This window comes from Psilocybe cubensis, chromosome 4 (genome assembly GCF_017499595.1).
Source record: "Psilocybe cubensis strain MGC-MH-2018 chromosome 4, whole genome shotgun sequence".
NCBI lineage: Eukaryota > Fungi > Basidiomycota > Agaricomycetes > Agaricales > Agrocybaceae > Psilocybe > Psilocybe cubensis.
In genome coordinates, this window is record NC_063002.1 from 2,928,929 (window position 1) to 2,951,226 (window position 22,298).

At 47.7% G+C, this 22,298-nt stretch overlaps 8 protein-coding genes across 8 annotated transcripts; 5 read left to right on the forward strand and 3 right to left on the reverse strand.

Annotated features, from left to right (window-relative positions):
• Positions 1–412: 412 nt before the first annotated feature.
• On the forward strand, positions 413–839 carry JR316_0005140 (60S ribosomal protein L29; the record flags this gene model as incomplete). The annotated part of the gene is made up of 5 exons (XM_047890904.1): positions 413–429; positions 486–570; positions 637–648; positions 705–740; positions 798–839. The coding sequence occupies 5 exons, from the start codon at positions 413–415 to the stop codon at positions 837–839; spliced, it is 192 nt and encodes a 63-aa protein (XP_047750665.1).
• Positions 840–3,362: 2,523 nt separating this feature from the next.
• On the reverse strand, positions 3,363–3,929 carry JR316_0005141 (uncharacterized protein; the record flags this gene model as incomplete). Its single annotated transcript, XM_047890905.1, has 3 exons — positions 3,363–3,410; positions 3,467–3,600; positions 3,659–3,929. The coding sequence occupies 3 exons, from the start codon at positions 3,927–3,929 to the stop codon at positions 3,363–3,365; spliced, it is 453 nt and encodes a 150-aa protein (XP_047750666.1).
• A 132-nt stretch (positions 3,930–4,061) lies between these two features.
• On the forward strand, positions 4,062–4,951 carry JR316_0005142 (DNA replication complex GINS protein PSF3; the record flags this gene model as incomplete). Its single annotated transcript, XM_047890906.1, has 7 exons — positions 4,062–4,109; positions 4,174–4,242; positions 4,292–4,350; positions 4,402–4,545; positions 4,598–4,643; positions 4,693–4,825; positions 4,878–4,951. The coding sequence occupies 7 exons, from the start codon at positions 4,062–4,064 to the stop codon at positions 4,949–4,951; spliced, it is 573 nt and encodes a 190-aa protein (XP_047750667.1).
• Positions 4,952–4,984: 33 nt separating this feature from the next.
• Positions 4,985–5,366, reverse strand: JR316_0005143 (V-type ATPase assembly factor PKR1; the record flags this gene model as incomplete). The annotated part of the gene is made up of 2 exons (XM_047890907.1): positions 4,985–5,087; positions 5,146–5,366. 2 exons carry the CDS (start codon positions 5,364–5,366, stop codon positions 4,985–4,987), a joined length of 324 nt encoding a protein of 107 aa, XP_047750668.1.
• A 1,007-nt stretch (positions 5,367–6,373) lies between these two features.
• JR316_0005144 (Transcription factor sem-2) lies at positions 6,374–7,466 on the forward strand (the record flags this gene model as incomplete). The annotated part of the gene is made up of 3 exons (XM_047890908.1): positions 6,374–6,449; positions 6,505–7,010; positions 7,065–7,466. The coding sequence occupies 3 exons, from the start codon at positions 6,374–6,376 to the stop codon at positions 7,464–7,466; spliced, it is 984 nt and encodes a 327-aa protein (XP_047750669.1).
• A 7,540-nt stretch (positions 7,467–15,006) lies between these two features.
• On the forward strand, positions 15,007–16,041 carry JR316_0005145 (Transcription factor SOX-4; the record flags this gene model as incomplete). The annotated part of the gene is made up of 3 exons (XM_047890909.1): positions 15,007–15,082; positions 15,135–15,601; positions 15,655–16,041. 3 exons carry the CDS (start codon positions 15,007–15,009, stop codon positions 16,039–16,041), a joined length of 930 nt encoding a protein of 309 aa, XP_047750670.1.
• Positions 16,042–18,750: 2,709 nt separating this feature from the next.
• JR316_0005146 (Alanyl-tRNA editing protein Aarsd1) lies at positions 18,751–20,462 on the forward strand (the record flags this gene model as incomplete). Its single annotated transcript, XM_047890910.1, has 4 exons — positions 18,751–18,877; positions 18,934–19,322; positions 19,386–19,729; positions 19,799–20,462. The coding sequence occupies 4 exons, from the start codon at positions 18,751–18,753 to the stop codon at positions 20,460–20,462; spliced, it is 1,524 nt and encodes a 507-aa protein (XP_047750671.1).
• Positions 20,463–20,697: 235 nt separating this feature from the next.
• Positions 20,698–21,763, reverse strand: JR316_0005147 (uncharacterized protein; the record flags this gene model as incomplete). Its single annotated transcript, XM_047890911.1, has 4 exons — positions 20,698–20,813; positions 20,887–21,307; positions 21,367–21,391; positions 21,465–21,763. The coding sequence occupies 4 exons, from the start codon at positions 21,761–21,763 to the stop codon at positions 20,698–20,700; spliced, it is 861 nt and encodes a 286-aa protein (XP_047750672.1).
• Positions 21,764–22,298: the final 535 nt, after the last annotated feature.

Genomic DNA, 22,298 nt, shown 5'->3' on the forward strand with positions numbered 1-22,298 from the left:
GAGCATTGATTGAGCGATGAAAAGGGAGTGAGAGTGTGACTGATGTGACAACAGGGGCTGTCCGCATCTTTACTGATGCAATTGCACCAGATGTTATGGAGAGCGATTTGCAACGGTTTTCGTCAGAATTTTTGACTCCGCTTTCATTCTCCGCCGGAGCTCTCCCGAACATCTGGAGCCGAGATTAAGGACTACTAATTATCTGGGTTTTTCTCAGAAATTTTGACTCCGATTTCATTCTCCGCTGACCGCTCCCGAAGATCTGGAGCCGAGATTACTATTACTCGACCTTCGGCATTCCTATCGTGGGAAAGGAACTGTATAGTACCATCGTCCACAGTGGCTGTGCCAAATCATCCAAATCCGTGTAACAAGTGGAATCGAGCTCACCACCGAAGACGACGACGACACTATGGCCAAATCAAAAAAGTATCCATTTCTCCAACATCTTATCCGGAACATGCTTTTAATGTACATCTTTCTAGTCACACAAATCACAACCAGAACAAGAAAGCCCACAAAAACGGCATTCGCAAGCCCGCTTCGACTCGGTCGAGGTCCATGAAGGGTGTACGTTTTCGTCGATGATCCATCCTGCTTACCACTTGAACTGAACCAACTTTTTGTATTTCTCAGGTTGACGCCAAGGTCCGTTGAGTTCAAAGGCTAGCTGCAGTTCATGCTCATCGAAATCTCGATATTAGTTCCGTCGCAATGCCAAATACGCTGCCATCGGCTCAGTACGTTTTCAGCAGAATATTCAATCTGACCGATGATTTCTAACTAGTTTCTTGCAGTACAAGGCCCGCCTGGAAGCCAAGCAAGCTGCTGCTTCATGATTTCGCGCTCTCCGTTCTATGATTACTGCGCATCGACCACCTTCCCGCGTAGCACCTTCATGCCAACCCCACAGTCTTAGCTCGTCGTCGTCGGTTGTGGTGGAGTCAATGCTATTCGAGCATATCGGGGATAAACATGACATGTATATTCGAAGTATAAATTAAGGCATGAATATGATGAAATCAGCGTTGACCCTGTAAAGACTTCATGCTGCGATCCAGTGTTGCCCGAAGACGCATGGCCTGACCGTTTTGTTTAGTGAAAGGAAATTAAAAGGCAGAAACAGATGGGACACGTACAGCAGCATCTTCCGGTCGAAGCGCTCCTTTAGCCATATTGTGCTTTCCGGCCCTCAATTTGGAGCTCCTGTTCGCCATTGACGCCTTCAAAGACCCGTCACTTGTCGCAAGATGTTTACGGCATTCCGCGTCCGAGACAACATGCCCTTCGAGGAGTGAAAAGAATTTGTGTCGGAGAACAGTTTTAATCTGCTCGAAGGCATGTGTTGTATACCAACCGTCTCGCTCCTAATACGTCTGTTAGCCCGATAATAAGACAGGGTGGTAATAGACGAACATCGCAGGTGTCACGCAAAGCTTCGGGGTCTTCTATCATCTCCTTCAGCATTGGATCGACGATGTCGCAGAGTTGGAACGCGGCGGTTTCTTTTGTCAGTGTCTGACCATCGAAGATATGAGAGGTTCTGCAGGTCTCAATTCATAAAATATCACTGGTGCGAAAGGTTTCTAAGGCGCACCTTCGTTCGGCATCTGTTTCTTGGGCTCTTGTTTGTTCACTGAGGGTCATCCGCTCGTGCCTTCGAGTAGTAACAGATGGTCGAGATATTGGATGGTTTGCATTGCGGAAATACAGGCGTTGAAAGCTACATATAGTGAATAGCGAAACTTTTCCCAAGGTGAAGTGAATGCTTACAATCTTGAGCTAGGATCTTTCCTTGGGTCATATGAGAACCTAACAAGCGTGTCGCGCCATGGTCCATCTTGAAACACATAGCAACACAGAGGCAGTAGTATTTTTGAACTTCATTATCATAAATTAGAACCATTCTTTGGCAAAGTGGTGAATGAAAACTAGACGCACTTAAGGATATCCCTCGCTTCCGCTGCAGAAAATTGATTGAACAAGGACATTCGCGTCCAAACCGGCCGTTCCTCAAAGAGCTTGTTGGGGCAATCAATTGATATAAGCAACAGTAAATCACGTCATTTGACATACCGCTTCCAATCTTTTCAAGATATTTTCATTGACTTGGTCTCTACCTTCCTCTACAGCTTTGGGAGGACATTTGGGGACCTGGTGCGCATATAATTAAAAATCAAAACCTTTCATAAATTGTCATTTCCATACCTGCGCCTCCGAAAACATGATTGAGGCAGGGCCATATCCTTTCCAGCGCATTCGATTTATCATTCGCTTCTTTTCTTCTCCCGTCTCTTCGTCGACCGTCGTCGAGACCATTGACGCAGTGTTGGCTTTGAAGCTGTAGTACATTCTCCATTCAGTCCTATGCTATTAAAGGACACAGAACTACAAACTTGTATCCCTGAGGAATCGTTTGACGACTGAACAGGGGAGGAGGGAATAACCGTAGGTTGCTTTGGTTTGTTATTGGCGGGTTGCTCTGTTGCGGCTGTGGTTCAGCCATGCCGGAAATTTCGAGCAACTGGGGATCGAGATTCATGTTGATATCGACATCCATTTGGGGCCTGCTTGAGGACGAAGTCAAAGCAACAGGAGCTGCAGACGCGTCGTGGTTTTCTGGAGGAATGGTGTACGAGCTCAGATAGTCCACTGGGATGGGGTATAAGCAGTGTAGTTTGGGGCGTGCATAAAAAGAGCATACCATCCATTTTATTCATCGCCATTCGTAGAGTCGATATCGGGTCGTCTGGGTCAGGGAAATACTGGTAGTCCACCATGCCTAGATTTGATCTATAAGCGCATAGTCTTCCGCATATGCATGAGACAGAAATCACTTCGAAAACGAACAGTCTTTGCAACAATGCCAACAACTTCGGCGGTGTATTCACCCACAAGGCCGTTGCTGGTAGCATCCGAGCCAGACGCGGAGGGTTGTTTCCGCTTTCGTCTCCTGACTTTAAGCAGAAGGTTGTTGGTGGCGACAACATCACCAGGTATAGAGTGTGCGAATGGCGTTTCTGGTCTCAGAGATAGTTCCAAGAGCGCCTGTGATTTTTGAGCGGTCCGCTTGAAGGCATGATCAATCCTTGTTTGTCCTCCGAGATTGCGAATGGCTATGGGTGTAGACTGGGGGCCAATGTAGCCAGGATACTCAATGGAGTAGAAAGGAACCTGCGGCAAAGGTTGTCCTGGAGGCGTAGAAGCAGAAGGCGGTGAATGAGAATCGGTCATTATGGAAAGCGATCAAGAGATTTGCAAATCCTCGAATAGATCACATTTCAATTTCGTGATTATCTAAGGCAAATACATACTCTCTCTATCCACACCAAAAATTACTACCTAGCTAGGAGTACGGAACCTCAGAATTTCCCCATTTTCATCAGGTTTGTAAGCTCGTCAATCATGGCCTAGAAATTCAGACACCGTTCACAATAATTCGAAGCAGAGATGGAATTTAACACACTTTGTCGGTTGGATCGAGGCCTGCCTTTTGGAACTCTTCAATCATGTTTTTGGAAGCGTCACGGAATTCAGAGTTCAACATTAGCTTAGACATCTGGAGCATGGAAGGCCTTTTCCCCGACGTGGTATCAACGCCTAGTAGAAATATAAGTCATCACTTGGAGCACAGACTTGAGCGCAACGAGTGACTTACCTGACTTCTGAAGAACATTCATAAACTTTTTGATAGCTTCAATGGCACTTTGACTTTTCGACAGTTTTTTATATGCCTCGGTTTCTTGCAGGGCCTTAATCAGGGCTTCGTCAACCTGTGGTTTCGGTGCTTCCGATGCTCGCGTCGGTCGGGTTGTTGAGATAGTTCGGAAGCAATGTGGGCGAGCAAGCGTTCTGCTGGACAGCTGAGTGGACCTGCTCAGCACTGATGGCAGTCTTGCGGCCAGGGAGGGGATACGAGCTTGGAACATGGCGAGCGAGGTTAAGCCAGAGCCGTGAGTCCACTGCCGTGGTGACATATTCGCTGACGTAAGAAACTCGCGACACTACACTCACGCGTCAGGTCACAGTCACCTCCATCCCAATTTCTGACACTCACCCCGATGGACTTTGATTATTTCTCGATAGAGGCCATCCTTGCCGAGAACCAGGTATATTCGTCGTTTCTGTCGAGATAGGCTTGCCACTGACCACTGATCACTTAATTACGTCTAGAAAATACAATGTACGTTTAAACAGGAAATCCCAAATATGGGCCACCTTGGAGGCGGGACAGAACGCGATGTATGAACACATCTCCGCGTGCAAGATGCTGAATACTCATATGCAGTAGATCGCAGTGTCAAGCAAGATGCAGATCCCAATATGGCTGGCATACACCATTATCTACTCGTACGTACATTGCACCATTCGTTCAAAAACATATACTCATCCTTTTCACAGAGACTGGGCTGACTTCAATATCCCAGCCCCTTTTAATTCCAGAGTACGAAACGCATTGAAAGCGGAAGCTTGCAGTGTGCGCCTATCCAACCTCGTCGGCGCAGGTGGTCTGTGGTACGGCTTCGGGAAAACGATCATGGATATGTGAGTTATTCTCTGACATCAGAAACTACCGGTAACATCCCTCCCCATCTAGCCTTAGCGAAGAGCAAGCCAACGAGATGTCCGACATGCTATCCAAAGTAAACCACTCAATCCGCACATCCTTCCATCTTCTGACATGTTGCGCAGGCTTTCCGAGATCGTCTTGTCGAAGTCATCGACCAAGCCCAACATTTCGCGGCACTTGGACAGGCAGGGTCTGGGTCGTCAGGAAATTCGGCACAGGCCTTCAGAGAAGGGCTTGATACAACGGAGAGAGAGCGTAAGTCGACTCAGGCCACAAACTTCAAGCAATTTGCTGAACACGTCCCAAGTCTTCTATCTGGCGCAAGAAAGTGCGAAGCGAATGAAACGTTGGTACGAGGAGAGCGACCGCTCGAGGCGGTAATGCTGTACATTCACTTCGTCTTGACCATGTCCTTCATATTGTTTTCTTCGACTCTGTTTCTTTCGCAGTATCTTCCTTTTCATCTTCCTTCGCATCTTTCTCCACCACCGGAACTTTCTTCAGCTCATTTACAAACCTGTAGACATCTATTTAGTGTCCTAGTAGCATTGTATATCAAAACGCCAAATACTCACCATTTAACACTGGCCCAGAGACAGAGCTCGATAGCAATGAGAGCGAAGATGTGGGGGTTACCGGACGTTAGAAAAATGAGGATCAGGAATACGACCAGCAACACAGAGAAAGCGCCGTCAACGAAAAGAAGAAAGGTAGGATGCAGGGAGGACCCAGGCTGTAGTATGTTCGAGAAGAAAGGAGTGTCCTTGGCCGGTGTGGACGATTCGTTTTGGGCCATTGTCGGCGACGTGGTTGAAGGACCAAAAGCAGCCGTATTTTGATTGCCCCGGCGGTGCGACCAAACAGGTGCCAACGAGTCGCGCCGCCCGCGGCCTATGGCTGCCTCTCTTTCCCCAATCCAACACTTTCAAGTTCAATCCTACGGACATTTTATTACTCTACACACGTTAATGGGGCTCTCCAACTTCATTCATTTTCGCGTTGGAGCTTTAAATTTGACGATGTATGCTGTCGACCCATGACCGTCATTTACATGAACAGGCTGCCTCTGACACAGACAACTGTCTAAAGACGACAACGGCGCGTCAACCATATTATCAGGGTCTACTGCGTTCAAGAGCATTTGGTTCGAGGTTTTGTGCTTAATAGGCGCGCTGTACAAATGCTGCTCGATTTTCTTGGTGTGCCAGTGCTTCTGACATCTGCAATCCACAGGACGTGTCGCAGATGATCTCGTCAAGGAATAACCTAGTCTTTAACCTCTATTGCTACGTTCGCCACAACGCACTGGCGACTTTGGATGATCTATGGGTCTTGGAGGCTCCTATTCATCACCTATGTTGTTCATGTTGCCACGACAAATGTACCGTTCCAGTCTTGTCTTACACCTCAACTATGCAACCTCAATGAATTCAAAGTTTACATCGTCATTCTAATCTTCTCGACCAGCACGTGCAATGGTCTGGGCCATTTCTTTGTCTGTCTTTGACGTGTTTAACGCGGTCCCAACGCCTCTCCTCGTGTCCATCGATAACCGGTATCTGATTTTCACCCGGTCAAAAAAGGCTACCAGATGTGATTATAGCGAGTAGTGATGCCTCGAGGCGTACACGCTGTTCTTATAGCGAGGTGCAAAAATTCAACGCTACATCTGTGGTTACCCAAATTTTGCGGAGGTTTGGGCTCAAAAGGTGCACAAAATGGCGGGGGAGTATAGGCAACAATACATTGTATTGAGCGATTCAGAAAATCTTCTGATATTCTCGAGCATCTCTACTTGATAAAATGGCTTTCTCCTTCGGTGATATACCCAACTCTCTTTCTGGACAATTTTTTGACGATTTATCGTTCACCTATGCTGGTACGCCTACTTGATATTTTCGGACCTTTTATTTTTTCTGACCATGATATCACAGACCGTGATTCTGGCTTGAACTTTCTCGGTCACGAGAGCGCGACACCTCCAGCTTCATCACATTACCTCGCCCCTTCTCCATCTGGTACCGACGCGTCTTTTTATGTTCCCCCTCGCCGTACTAGCACGCGTCATCCCGATCCAAAACATATCCCTCGCCCTCGCAACGCTTTCATCTTCTTCCGTTCATGGTACATCAACAATAACCGTGACTCCAAGGACGTGCAGCAGAACGAATTAAGCAAACAAGCCGGGAAAGCATGGAACAGTATGTCGGAAGAGGCGAAGAGACCGTTCATGCAACTGGCCGCTGCCGAGAAGGAGCACCACTATAACACGTACCCTGACTATGTCTACTCACCCAGCACGAAATCTGGTGGCAATCCAACTGGCTCGCAGAAGACCAAGGGGAAGAGAAGGTCACCAAGTGCATACGATGATATCGCTTCTCGTACGACATCCGATCCTTCAAAAGTAACATCAGCGTCGTGGTATCACTCTGGAGAGGTATGTTTGTATGTTTATATGTTAGTTAAACGCTGTTACTTATATTCTCGATAGGGTTTCTCCTTTGAACAAGGACCGCCTTCTCCATTCCATGCTCATCTTGATTCCGTTCCGAGCCAATTCGCGTACCAACAAAACGCTCACGACTTCATGCCATCGTATATGCCGACTCTTCCAAACACCTTCGATATGTTCAATCAAAGTTCAAATAGCATGTCATTGGATATTCCGGCTTCCGATCCTTCGGCATATTCTCGTTATTCGGGGCCGTCCTCTTTGACATGCGAAAACCCTTATCCTAGCACCGACTATCTGGCCTTGTTGGAGCATCCATTCTCAGAGGAGACCTATAATTGCGAAGACATGATGCAACGTTGCATAGATGAAGTACTTGCTGCGACCTTTTTGGAATTTTCTGGTGGATATTACGGTCAGAACGGGTCCGCATTTAATTGATGTAGTCATTTTCAATCTACCATTCTGGCACGGGTTTTTGGGATTTATTGAACGGCTTATTGTATAGTATGACATAAAATATTTGACACTCTTATTATATCTCGTTCAGAGTAATAATCTTGTGCTCAGTGCGCGAATTCGAAGACGCGCCCTGACGCGCCTATACACAATCCTCACAGCATATACTTCGGGCACGTGATGAGAAAAAGGCGACGCGTTGATCAAGTCTGCAACGTGAACGTTGAATGTGAACTTTGGATTGAACATTACTTGCACTTTGACTGCCAAACATTTCCGTCGAGGTCTGCAGGAAGGCTCGGAACATGGTTCTACAATGGATAGTGCCTTATCTTGTACCCAGCCGCGGTCCAACTACTTGCAAACTACTAGCGATCCACAAGTTTCGAAAACTTCCTGGGTATAACATGCTTGAAACGCTCCTACATGTTGAATATATAATGGGCTGTAGAGCCAGCCTCGTCACGGTTCATCGGTACTATTCAAAATTACAAACTATGTACTAGGGTTAAGGTTAATCTACGTAGATACCTCGATCCTGGGTGAGGAACAGCTTTAGTCCTTACCACTAAAGCTGATCCTCCGCCCAGGTATGTTTCAATGAGAATAGTCCTTACCACTAAAGCTGATCCTCCGCCCAGACCTTATTTAACAGGTTATGGGCCCCGGCTTCACAAATTAAAGCTATACTACATTTAACAGCGCTCCACACCCGTGTTGCAGCCGCTCTCGAGTCTCGAATCCAGTCGAATCCTCTCCATTTTTCTACCATATTACACTCGCTCCAATATCTTGTTGAGCTAGAGTATATATAGGCGACGCTCGACCCTGTCGATCTTTCACGATCATAGCAGCAAACTTTGACACCATCATTCCCACACCCATTTATGTCGACGTCAGAGGACGCCTCAGTTTCGCGGTTGCCGCTCTCAAAACTCGGAGTAATCAAATACAATGATTGGGAGAAATCAATGTTTGCTCGATTGATGTCTTTGGGAGTGATTGGAATTGTAGAGGGCACGGAATTTGCGATCCCCAAGCCAGAGCCACAAACAACAACAACGGCGGCTGGTTCAACCACCACAATGCCCACTGCTGAGCAAATATCGACATACAACAGCTACGTCAATCGGTGCTACAAGGCAGCGGGAGAGATTTATATGTGGCTTGATGATGGGAACAAGATTCACGTCGATGAGATCCGTACGAAACCAAAGGAAATGTGGGACAGATTGAAGGAAATCCACAGTAAATCTGCCCCAAATTCCCGATTTAATTCGCTCAACGATCTACTTTCGATTCGTCTTAAGGACGACGAGAGTCTGACAGAAATGTGCACTCGAGTTCAAGGCGCAATGCAGAAAGTCCGTTCCTTGCGACCAACCACTGGTTATGACATTAACATGCTAGATGACGAACTCGTCATAATGGCTATGATATGCGCACTTCCACGGGAAGAATACTCCTCCTTTATTTCTTCGGTACTCCTTCTCTCCAAGCTTGATAAGGAATCAGTCCTCGAGGCATTCAGGATCGAAGAGACACAGCGGCAAAGCGCAAAGGACCATCTTGATGCTATAGCAGCTGCGGCAGCAAGACAAATCAAATGCTACATTTGCGACGGAGATCACATAATGACAGCCTGTCCAAAATACGCAAAAGTAAGAGCGATCGGAAAGGACACCGACAACTCCAACTCGTCATCCGCCAGCGGATACCGTGGTAAACGTAGTGGAAATCGTGGAAGAGGACGAGGTGCTGGCTCAGCAAATGCATCATCAGCAGCATCGGGAAAGACTCAAGCTTCATCCGCCACTGATTCCAATGCGATAGAAGAAGGATGTGACGGTCCACAGGTTCACGGCAAATCTGCAGTTTGTTTATCTGATAGCTCCAGACGACAGCAATCCACTGATTATTCATGGAATGCAGACACTGGCGCCACTGCGCATATGACACCACATCGACACTGGTTCCTATCTGACTACAAACCGTGGCGTGTGCCCATTCGTGTTGCAAATGGTCAAACAGTGTACTCAGTTGGGATGGGATCAGTAAAGTTTCAACCAACAACTCGCTCTAGAGCTCGGATGCGTCCTGTAATTATTACTGGTGTTCTTCATGTACCTTCCCTTGCAAATAATCTGTTATCCGTCCTCACCCTCACGGCCGAGCATGATTTCAAAGTGCACATATCAAAACATCAACTTGCATTTGTCCGACGAAAAACTCTTATCTTTACTGCATCGATCGACACTACAAAAACTGCATATTTAAATGGGCATGTAGTCACGTCAAGCCCTGGTGCCGCCAAATTTTCTCATGCTGCGCAGGCAACCATTGTCGATCGAACATTGATTCATCGACGCATGTGTCATCTTGGAAAGGACCGAGTCGAACAGATCATAAAGAAGGAGCTTGCGTCTGACTTAAATCTGGGATCTGATTTGCCAATGCCCGACATATGTGAGGCGTGCATTAGTGGAAAACAACATCGTCACCCATTTCAGCAAAACACTGAGCGTGCGACGGGCTTGCTAGATCGCATATTCAGCGATTTAAAAGGCCCCATGCCGGTCCGAAGTATGAACAAATATCTTTATTTCGCAGTGTTTGTCGATGATGCGTCTCGCTATATGGAGGCATACGAGCTGGCAAAGAAGAGTGATCTATTCGCAGCTTTCAAGGAATTCAAAGCACTGGTTGAAAAACAGACTGGGAAAAAAATTCGGTGCTTCCACAACGACGAAGGCGGCGAGTTTACATCAAATGATCTGCTCAACTTCTGCAAAAATGAAGGCATTCGAGTGGAGTTTACAACTCGTGCAACTCCCCAGTCAAACGGTGTGGCAGAACGAACTATACGCACAATTTCAGAATCTATCACTGCTATGAACGCCGAAGCAAATCTTCCCGAAAGCTTCTGGAACTATGCTTTGAATGTCTATCGACATGTGCATAACCGAGCACCCACTTCTGCACTTCCAAATGATGTCACTCCGTATGAGCTCTTCAAAGGCCGTAAGCCTAAAATCGGTCACCTTCGAGTTTACGGATGCCGTGCTTATGTTCTGGTTGGACGAGACAAGCGAAAAAGCCTTCAAGGTCATACAGTAAAAGGGATATTCGTTGGTTACCCAACAAATCACATCGGATGGATGATATATAATCCGTTGACAAAGGAGACCATTATATCTAGGGATGTTATCTTCGATGAAAATGTCTTTCCTGGACTATCCAACCCAAAGAACAGTCCAATTGACCCGCTGCCTCTCCCTACTGATTTTCCAGACGTTGACAACACTGACATTGCTCCCTATGACTCGGACAACGACAATTCATTTCCACCAGTTCCAGCACTTGTGCCTGAAGCGGTGGGAGTACAACTTGATCCTGTTAAGCCAAACATTGATGCAGTAATTCCTAATCCTTCAAGGCACCATGAATCTCCACCTCGTGAAATTGCAGAGAATCAAATCCCAGAACCGCAACCAATGCGACGATCTCAACGTGATAAGCAACCAGCTGGAAGTATCAATCAAGAGTACTATAATACTGTCCAACGTCAAAAACATAATGAGCAACTACGTGCCGAGTTAAATGCCCAAAAGCGACTGCAGACAAGACAGCAGCTAGATACTCCAGTCCAATCGCAAAGTCCATCCAATCCGACAGAAGACCCCAAAGAGCCATTGTGGGATATTGATGTTGGCCCCGAAGACAAAAATGGTGATCGACTGGTAGACTTCAATCTGAATCTTGCGTCAAACGAGGCACTCATGATGGCTGGACGAGCATTTGTCGAAAATGGCATTGATTTTGGAGGATACGGAATACTCGCCGTCAACCTCAGTCAACATGCGGCTCTGAAAGTCGGCGCACATGATACAAATCCACGCACATACCAAGAGGCAGTAAACAGCGAACATGCAGCCGAATGGTACAAAGCTATGGCAGAGGAGATGAACAACCATAAAAACAATGGGACTTGGACGCCAGTCTATTTGCCCGCAGGCGCGAAATCCATAGGCTCTCGTTGGCTATTTAAAGTCAAACACCTGCCCGATGGAGCAATTGACCGCTTCAAAGCGCGAGTCGTTGCACAAGGATATAGCCAACGCCCTGGCGTAGACTTTGATGAGACATTTGCGCCAACAGCTCGATGGCCAGCCGTGCGTGCAATCCTAGCAATTGCAGCGATTGAAGATATGCATCTCGAATCAGTAGACGTCACAGCAGCATTTCTCAATAGCAATGCAGATGCAGAACTGTACCTTCGTCTTCCAGAAGGTGCAGACCGCACCCTCCCATCAGGCACGGTTAAACAGCCTGGAGACGGTCCAATCGTTGGACGCCTCAATAAAGGAATGTACGGACTCAAACAGGGCGCCTATCTGTGGCACAAACGTCTCAATGAAGTCTTCATATCAATTGGATTTGTGCGTGTCGTCTCCGATCCATGCGTCTACATATATCTACGGGAAAACGTGCGAGTAATTATCCCAGTACACGTTGACGACATGACTATCGCATCAACAGACCACGATGCCATACTAAACGTGATAAATCAGCTACGAACTCACTTTAAACTTCGACATCTTGGCCCAACAGTAGGCCTTCTTGGTGTTCGTATCATACGAGATCGGAAACAGCGATGGCTCACACTTGATCAATGTGCGTATAAAGTGGATGTATTGGCACGATTTGGAATGCTTGACTGCAATCCAGTCACTACACCAATGGATCCTAACCAAAAGCTACTCAAATCTGACGGCGCAACAACTGTTGAAGAAAAGGAGGCTATGGCAAAAATACCATATATTCAAGCGACGGGTGCACTGCTATATCTTGCCTTGTGCACACGGCCAGACATAGCATACACGGTGGGAGTACTGTGTCGCTTCAATTCAAACCCGGGATTAAAGCACTGGGCAGCAGTCAAACATTTACTTCGTTATATTCGAGGAACACTTGACTATCGTATTGAATATTCAGCCGAAAAAGCTCTTCCTGGACCACAACTTTTCCGCACATACTCAGACGCAGACCATGGCGGAAACCTGGACAGTGGGAAATCAACATCAGGATCCGTGATTATTCTAGCTGGAGGCGCCGTGGACTGGAGCAGCAAAGTCCAATCAATAGTTGCAATGTCAACTACAGAATCAGAGTTTGTTGCCGCAAGCGAAACCGGAAGGTCTTTATGTTGGATGCGCAACTTTCTTGCCGAGATTGGAACACCTCAATCAGTGCCGTCCGAACTGTTGCTGGATAACAAATCAGCTATATCGGTCAGCAAGCACCCCGAACACATGGGAAAGCTCAAGCACCTCGATCGACATTATTTTTGGCTACGCGATGCTGTTTACAACGGAAAGATTACAACTATATACATCCCAACTATTGAGATGATCGCGGATATACTCACCAAAGCCCTACCTCGAGACACAGTAGAAAAATTCAGACGGATGATGGGAATCATCGGGGAATGGTCCAAGGATTCGATGGACAGCACTTAACACTCGGCTGGCTACCACAACCGGTGGGAGTGTTGAATATATAATGGGCTGTAGAGCCAGCCTCGTCACGGTTCATCGGTACTATTCAAAATTACAAACTATGTACTAGGGTTAAGGTTAATCTACGTAGATACCTCGATCCTGGGTGAGGAACAGCTTTAGTCCTTACCACTAAAGCTGATCCTCCGCCCAGGTATGTTTCAATGAGAATAGTCCTTACCACTAAAGCTGATCCTCCGCCCAGACCTTATTTAACACTACAGCCCGCTGGATGCGCAATTATCAACTCATAAATCACCAAGACAACTAATTGCCATTGCTGTCTGCTTCATATCCATCCAAAAAGTCTGCTCAGCGATTCTAGCCCCTGGTATTGATACAAACGAATCGACTGGCTGGTTCAATACGGACAGGACCCGGGAAGCTCCCCTAAGGCCTTGTCCGGCCTCGACCCCGAATTTGGCCCTCAAATCCGCGAGATTTGGGGCCTCAAATCCGCGAAACCGGACAGACCTCCTCAGGGTCCTTCCTAATTAAGAAATTTTCTCCCTGCGGGGCAGCACATTTCTCCACGTCGTTTTTAACAATATTTTGCTTTAAACAGCGTCTCGCAGTCATAATACACATTGAGAGAAAGAGATAAGTACTAATTACAATGTCTTCCTACCAGGAATACGTATTTTGAGTAGTGACTCGTTGGCTTTACCAATGGCCTTCTGAATATTTGATCTAGCAAACTTTCTCCACAAGAAAGCTCCCTGAGGACTAAGAGTTTTCTTTGAGTGATATTCACCATGAAGTGCACAAGATCCAAGGTTGTATATAACGTCGCTAACTCGTGCATGAGTGTGGAGGTAGTATTTCCTTCGTGGTGGATGTGGTATACAAGTGAAGTCCGGCACGGGGGTTGATGCATCAGCATCATCGTCGTCTGAGTCATGTCCGTCCATAAATTCCTCATCTGGTAACTAGATAAACTGATAAAGGATGTATGTGAATGAATTTGTGTAAATAAAAGAAAATCTGACTGCCGCTGGCCACCTCAGGCTGTGGACCCGGCCTCAAATCCGCAGGCCCCGGACAATGGTTGGCCTGCGGCGCCCTCAAATCCGCGAAAAACGGACAGGGATTTGGCCTTTTTTCGGCCTCAAATCCGCCAAACCCCGGACAAGGCCTTAGGGGAGCTTCCCGGGTCCTATACGGACATACTTTCTTTGGTCAGGATTTTGGACAACTGGAATTTACAGTGCCACTTCCGACTCTGTTCATTTTTTCCCGAATAATTCCGAACGTCAACGGCGCTCCTGGAACATCGAGTCACGATGGTGGATAAAAACACAATTGCCCTATCAATTTTCTCAATTCTGCTCGGTGGTGTTGGCTTTACTTCATGACCATAACTGTATGCTCTCTTGTCTTTCTCACTCAAAAAATTATCTACCCACTCAGCAGATGCTCATTGACGATTGCGGCAGGTTGATTTTACACCAGGCCCTACATTTTCTTGATAACCAAAACTTTCGGGACTCGATGTCTCAAATTGTACCTTCTTCGTATTGATCACGTCTGCCAAATGAATAAATTTCTCTCTTCTCAAAGAAGTCGACCTCTAATATCTCAGGCCAATTTGGTCAGTCTAAAGCTATTCCTCACCGGTTCACACGTGGGGCATGACGACGTCCTTTCAGCTCTAGGCCATTTCTTTGTCCTCCCTCACTCGGGTCCTACACCTCCCCTCGTGTCCATCGATAACCGATATCTGATTTTCACCCGGTCAAAAAAGGCTACCAGATGTGATTATAGCGAGTAGTGATGCCTCGAGGCGTACACGCTGTTCTTATAGCGAGGTGCAAAAATTCAACGCTACATCTGTGGTTACCCAAATTTTGCGGAGGTTTGGGCTCAAAAGGTGCACAGAATGGCGGGGGAGTATAGGCAACAAGACATCGTATTGAGAAATTGGGAAAATCTTCTGATATTCTCGGGCACATTTACTTGATAAGATGTCTTTCTCCTTCGGTGGTACACCCAACTCTCTCTCTGGACAAATTTTTGACGATTTATCGTTCACTTATGCTGGTATGCCTATGATATTTTCGGATGTATTATTTCTCTGACCATGATATCATAGATCGTGATACTGCCTTGAACTTTCCGGGTCACGAGGGCGCGACACCTTCACTTTCCCCATATTCTCTTGCCTCTTCAGGTATCGACGCGTCCTTTTCCGTCCCTCCTCGTCGCCCAAGCAGCCGTCGTCGCGAACCAGGACACATCCCTCGCCCTCGTAATGCTTTTATTTTCTTCCGCTCATGGTACATCAACAATATGCATGAGTCCAAGGATGTGAAGCAGAACGAATTGAGCAAACAGGCCGGCGAGATATGGAAACACATGTCGGTTGGGGAGAAGAAGCCTTTCTTGCAATATGCCGCTATCGAAAAAGAGCGACACTATGCTATGTTCCCTGACTACGTCTACTCCCCCAACACGACGACTGCTACCAACAAGAAAGCATCCAAATACAAAGTCTCTCGTGCTACCTCAAGTTCGGTGTCACCGGAGGCGTCGTCGACTTCGTGGAACCACATTGGCGAGGTCTGTGAAAACTTGTACAAATTTTATCCCCTGTTTCTTATGTTACATCGCAGGTATTCCATTCAGTCGGATCCGAAACTCTTTCACCATTCCACGACCATATTGAGCACGTCTCCAATCAACTGGAGTATCAGCAATACACGCAGAACACGTCGTCTGAATGTTTACCTACCCTTCCACACTCCTGGTTCAATCAGGGATTGAACGCTGATCTACCATCGATGACTACTCCATTATCTCCAAATCCATCGTCATACCCTCTCTCCGACACACCGTTACCCTTGACATATGATAATCCTTACCTTGGTTTTCTGGACTACACATTCCCTGACGTGTGTTCAGAGGCAGACGGTCTGATGCAACAGTTCATGGATGACTCGATGGAATGGTTAGAGCTCACCAACCCTGTTTCGGGGTTTTCTGCGAACTTTGGGCAATAGTATTCTACCTCCATGTTTCCACTCTCCCGTTAATAGATCATAGGTGATGGTCCAGCTCAACATCGATAGGGATTACTAAATAAGATAATACACGTATATCGATTGGCAGATAAGTCACGAAAAGATCAAGAACGATATCGATCCCTTTTTCTCTGGAAGCAGAACCTTCGGTGTGAATGCAAGCTCGAGTCACTGCTTGCAATCGGTGCTGTCACTGCTGCGGTGATCTATCATACCCGGATTAGGAAGGTCATTTGCCTTGCGATTCCCGTTATGGAAATTATATGAGGAGCCCCTGCAACTTGCGTTCGGCTGAAACACTCGTTCCTCCTGTTATTTCCCATCGTCAGCCTCGCCGAATGTAATCTATCACTAGATTTTCCCGCCAAATGTCAGAATAGCCGAGGTGCCACTCGAGAAGCTCGTACATCGAGGTGTGTGTGTAGGTGCACACAACACGTGCGATAGAACAACGAAAACAAAAGATAACAAACACCACACAACCCAGTTCCTCTATAAAACCCCCCTTCTTTTCTCCAGAATCCCCATCGCTTCTTGGTTTCCTACCACCATCATATACCTTCAACCAAGGCGGTCAACATACCACCTCCTCACGGCATACTATTACTTTTAACATCTCAACATCGCTCGGCGTCTAATAGACATACCCCGCCCTTCTACAGGCACGCGACGACGATGGCGACATAATCTGATACCCGCCCTGCACAAACAGCATGCGGCGGGTGACTAGGTATCCTCTTCCATCTTTCAACCCTAATACCTGACCACACCGCTTGGTGTTGGCATAGAGCAGGACACTTTGGGCCTCCCACCTTTCGTCGATGCACTCCCATCAATCCGCGGTCTGGCCTAACGACTACAAGGTAGCGCGAGGTAGACGTGTGATCTCCGCCGCGAGGCGTTGTACTCCGATGTCAGTTGTTCCGGGCAGTGAAGGGTAAATTGTTGCTTCACACGTCCATGATACATGCTCGGACGCAACGTTCTCAAGGAGGTCTGGACGGACGAGGTACTAGATTTCTTCTTTAGGCGCTCACCGGATGGGAGTTAGCTTAAAGGGGGGTCTAGTCGGAGCGGGCCTACTTGCGAAGGCGCTTAGACCGGCACCCGATGGGGTGCTCCTTCGTCAAGTTGCGGTCTGTCTTTTTCCGGAGGTGGCACAAAGACTAGTAAGACTCGCCTAGCAGCGCGGAGTCCCTGCTAGCGAGGTACGTGAAAATCTTCTGTGACGTGCTTAAACGACTGGCGGTGCCCAGCATGGGTGGACTGCTCGAAGAGAGTATTGGTTGATCAGAGGTGAGTCCTCACCCTCCTCATCATCAAACTTTGTTTTGATGCAATTCATTCAAGGTCGAGGTTATCTTGCAAGGCGCAACATACCCTCATTGTTAACTATTTTTTCATCATTGTTTTGTTCCACTTTAAATTGACCGTTCTATCCTTTAGAGTTGCTGCCTGATCAACATGATTTGAAGCCGCTGGCATTGCTATTCGCAAAGCGGATTCTAGGGGGCGCGACTTCTTGAACTGTTGATTATTTCCGTTTTCTTATCATCCGGAACGACGTCAATTGACCTATCTATTATTCAGAGAAAATCAAGACTCGCAGTCAATACAAAATTTATATTCCTCGACACGGCGCCCTAACCCATGATTAACTTGCATGTTGCCAACGTCATGCATAACATATACAGATCGTCCCAGTCCATTGCGATGATATTTCCTACCGTATAATATGCTCCCATCCAAACGAAACACGCATCCAAGGGCAGCCGTGCGGTCCAGTCGGGATATGAAAATTCAGTACGCCTATTGCACTGAAGGCTTATATGGGTTCGTTTGTTTATGATGTCTACACATCGTACTAACATAGACCTGAATTCTGTAGCTCAACTTAGGCATTAATATTCTTAATGCACGGCCAACGGCCTCTTCTTGTGCTTCTCAGTTTCGGTTTTTCTCTAATTTGTTTCTACTTTTGCTATCATTTTTTTCCTCTTATCATGCACTGCATGTTATTCTACTTTGCTTTACTCGCGTATGCCACAAGGCACTGCATCTCTAGTTTTTTCTCATTTCAATCCTCTTAGCCGATCTTGATTCCAGTCCGCTAGCTATATATCTCGCGAACATACATTTTATTATATGATACAAAATGATTCCTCAAGGCCTTTACTACAGACGCTCTGTTTATTGACATGCATTATAATATCTTTGAGATTTCTAATGAAATATCCCAAAAATATAGTCTGAATGTTTCGAATTAAAAGAATGGCCTGAGGAGGTTTTCAGATGTCTTCGAAGTTCAAAATGCAGACAGGCCTCCACACTGGCTTAGCGCGCAATGATGTGCCGCGGCGGGAACTAGCCGCTAGGACAAGTCAAGCGCCGCCAACCCGACTTGTTCTAGTCACTCTTGAATGCTGATCTGGTTGTGATAGCTTTAATCTTTTTATGGGTATCCATCTCCCATATCATGCTTAGGTTGGTAGCTTGTATCTGCGCACGCTTACTTGAATTCCGTGGTGGGGCCAAGTGTGCTTGAAGAGATCAGATATCGCAGTAATTAAATTTGGCTTCTTTGCCGGACTCCGTCATGTTCCCATCCACGAAATCTTTTCAGTCAGCGACTCTATTCCCGAACACTGCGATTATCTAGAAACTACATCTGGTTGACTATACATCGTTATGGCTGCGACAACTCTCTTGCTCTCTCCAACTACACCATCTGACTATTTCCGTATAATCTCTCCAACGTTATCTGTACCAACAGACCCTCAAATATCCACCCCAGTGGGGCTCTTAGCATGCCAACGTACTGATAACGTGTCATTTTATCCTTGCAGCATGACTAACAGTAAAAGTATACAGGTGACCCACTCCTGCGTACCCTTGAGACCACCGTCGTCACGGCATACGTCTCTCAGCCTCCTCCTCCACAAGCATCAGCAGGGAAAAAGACCAAGAAAGCCGTACTCGCCCCGGACCTCCCCAACGAACCTCTGCTGCATGTTCTCCTGCACGATACCGTCATATTCCCGGAGGGCGGAGGGCAGCCCACCGACACCGGAATCATCGAGACGACTGCTGATGGGAAGGCCTGGGAGGTCGTGCAGGCGAAGAGACATGGTGGGCATGCGGTGCACTATGTGAAGCTCCCTACCGGAGTGGACGCAGATGCAGGGTTGCTTGCATTCCAGCCTGGTGCGAAAGTTACCGTATCTCTGGGGGACAATGGGTACGAGAGACGATATGATCATGTATGTCTCTCTGGATGACTCGACCACGCAGGTAATGCTAATTTACTATGTGGCTTTTTGTAGATGTCTATGCACACCTCACAGCACCTCCTTTCGGCCCTACTGGAGACGCGCTTGAACTTACCGACACTCTCGTGGTCTCTGACTAGCTACCCCAGCCCATGCTATGTTGAAGTCCCGCGGGGTATGACACAAGAAGAGATCGCATCTATCCAGGCCGAAGCCAATCGTCTCGTTTTTGAAGGCCGTAAGGTGCACGTCGAGGTCGAGGAGCTTGATGTGGCACAAGAGCAAGCAAAACCCGTACAAAAGTTAGAGAGCGGGCGAGCGGTGGGTAAAGGACTTCCAGAGGACTACACGGGGGGAGTCAAACGCGTGGTGATCATTGACGGCGTCGACAAAAATCCGTGAGTGGTCCATACATTCTTTGTTCCATTACCCAACAATTAACCACCGTATACATTCTTGCTTTCCAGATGCTGTGGAACGCACCTCCCCACGATTCACAACCTCCAGCTCTTCCTTGTCCCACACACCGAAGCCCTCGCACGCTCATCCACCACGACCGCGCGTCTGTACTTCCTCTGCGGCCCGCGCCTCATCGCCCACCTCACATCCACGCACACCCTTCTCGCATCTACCGCGGCAATTATGAGCTGCGGCCCTCCCCTCGTACCCGAACGCGTCAGCCAGGTCGTCGACGAGCGCAAAAAGGCGGAGAAACGTGTCTCGGACACCGAGCAGGAGCTTGCAGAACACATTGCACGGGACCTGGCAACAAAAATCAGCACCTCTGAAGGCTCACCTTTCAAGTTCCATCTGCACCGAACGGATGATACGAGTAATGCGCTTGGGTTCCTGTCCTCAATTGCATTCGCCCTGACCGCCGCTGCCGAACCTTCCCGACCGTACGTGGTCGTGCTGAGCTCGTCGCCGACTACTCAGACAGCCAGCTCTGTTTCGACTGTTTTGGTGCTTGGAACCACCGATTCGAGTGTGAAGGCGGCGGGCGACGGGCTGAAATCGAAGCTGGGTGTCAAGGGTGGGGGTAAAGGTCCTCGATGGAGCGGCAAGTTTACCGGGGTGTGGAAAGCAGGGAAGGAGGATGTCGTGGTGCAAGAGGTCCTTGATAGCATCTGAAAAGCACTCAGAAGGATAAAACCAAGGTAAAAAGAATAACAATAGTAAATTATACAGGTTGTTTACAAGGTTGTGCGTGAAGTATGAGGATATGAATATTGGTAAAAGGATACAGTGAACGAGCCATTGAGGACTCGTTAATATGGAAAGCTTTCCGCGGAATATCATGTTGTATGCTTGGAGGGTGACCGTGGTGTATCCACAAAATGAAAGATATGTCCATGATAAAGAAACTCTACTTTGGTTGTTCTTGTTCGTTTGCTGTCGAGACAGCAATGTGCCCTCCCTCTTGCTCGTTCTCGAGGGCGTCATCGTCCTCGTGCACGGAAACGCTAACCTCCGTTTCCAGCGCTGAGCAGTAGCAGGGCAATAACCACAATTAATTTCACCACCCGAGTAGCAGATCGGCGGCGGGCCCACGTACCGGCGTTATTACCCTCTCCGTCATCGCCGTCAATAGCAATCTCGCCTTCGGAGGAGGACATCGACGAGGATTCGCCATCCGTGAGTCCCCACTCGGAGACTCTGTCCTCCTCCTCTTCCGCGTCCTCCATCTCTTCGTCCTCCACACCAATGTCTTCGGCAAGACCGACTGCAGCATCGTTCACTGACTCATCTTCCCACATCTCGTCGAAGTCGAGGTCCATCTGCTGGACGGGGAAGTCGCCATCGGTTTCGGCATCGGTGTCGGTGAAGCCGTCAACGTCAATGTAAGCATCCTCGTCGTCGTCTTCGAAGTCGTCGGGATTGGGAATGTATTCTCCTCCGTCGGAGGATTCGTCGTCTGATTCGATCGGCTGTCCGATGTCGAGGAAGGTATGACGGCAGGTAGGGCAGCTTCCGTGCTGGAATAGAAAGGTAGGTGAATAATGATTGAACAGAGCATAGAAAGAGAAGGACGTACCTGACTACGTATCCATTCTACTAGACTGTGAGCGGGTTCGTGCCAGCCCGAGATCAGTAGAAGAAAGGTTGGTGACAGATCGAGCACAAAGGACTCACTCTCTGCGACAGAAGATGTGCCCACAACCCTCGAGTTTGGTGACTCCTCCCAACTCTGCCTCATCCTTTCCTTCATCCTTCCCTTCAGAGTCCTTCGCCGTCTCCGCTTCTTGCTCCTCGAATATGCTTGCAAATGGCATCAGACATATCGGGCATGGCTCCTCTAGGACTAGACCCTGAGAGTCTTTCTGCACAGAAGGTAGAGAGGCGATCATAGCATTAATAGCCCGCGTACGATGCTGCCGGATATTCAGCGCGTCCTGCACAAGCTCGTACGCAGCTACCGCGGTCATATCCATGTTCATGTTTCTCCGCAGACGCGGTGCCGCCGTGTCCCTATTAATAATACAATGAAGAAGCCTCGTTCCTGGCGGTGGAGGACAGCAGACTGTCGTTGGCCGATTATACGAGTGCCAAGTCCCCAAGAGCTGGGGAGCGCAGCCGCAGCGGGGGGTGGAGAGACGCTGAGGCGAGTGGTGGGTGGGAGAAGGAACAAACAATTGTTCAATTTCAAATGATTCAGCTTTACTTCGATCAACAACGCGTACCGCGCGTTGCTGATTTCTCATCACGTGCGTTGGCATTTTACCCACGAGGACTTCGCGTCGACAACAGATGTCGTTTACACGACGTTGAAAAAGAATGGATGGATGAGGTACCTGACCATGATATCCACCACTTGAGAATCAGGGACACTACCAATGAGCTGGTCATTTAAGTACTGCTGCACGTACTCATCAGCTTCGACAGTTGCTTCCGAAAACGTAAAATTCAACAAGACTATACAGTAAAGACACTGAGAAGTCGTTTTGTATCTATCATGTGTGGAATCTT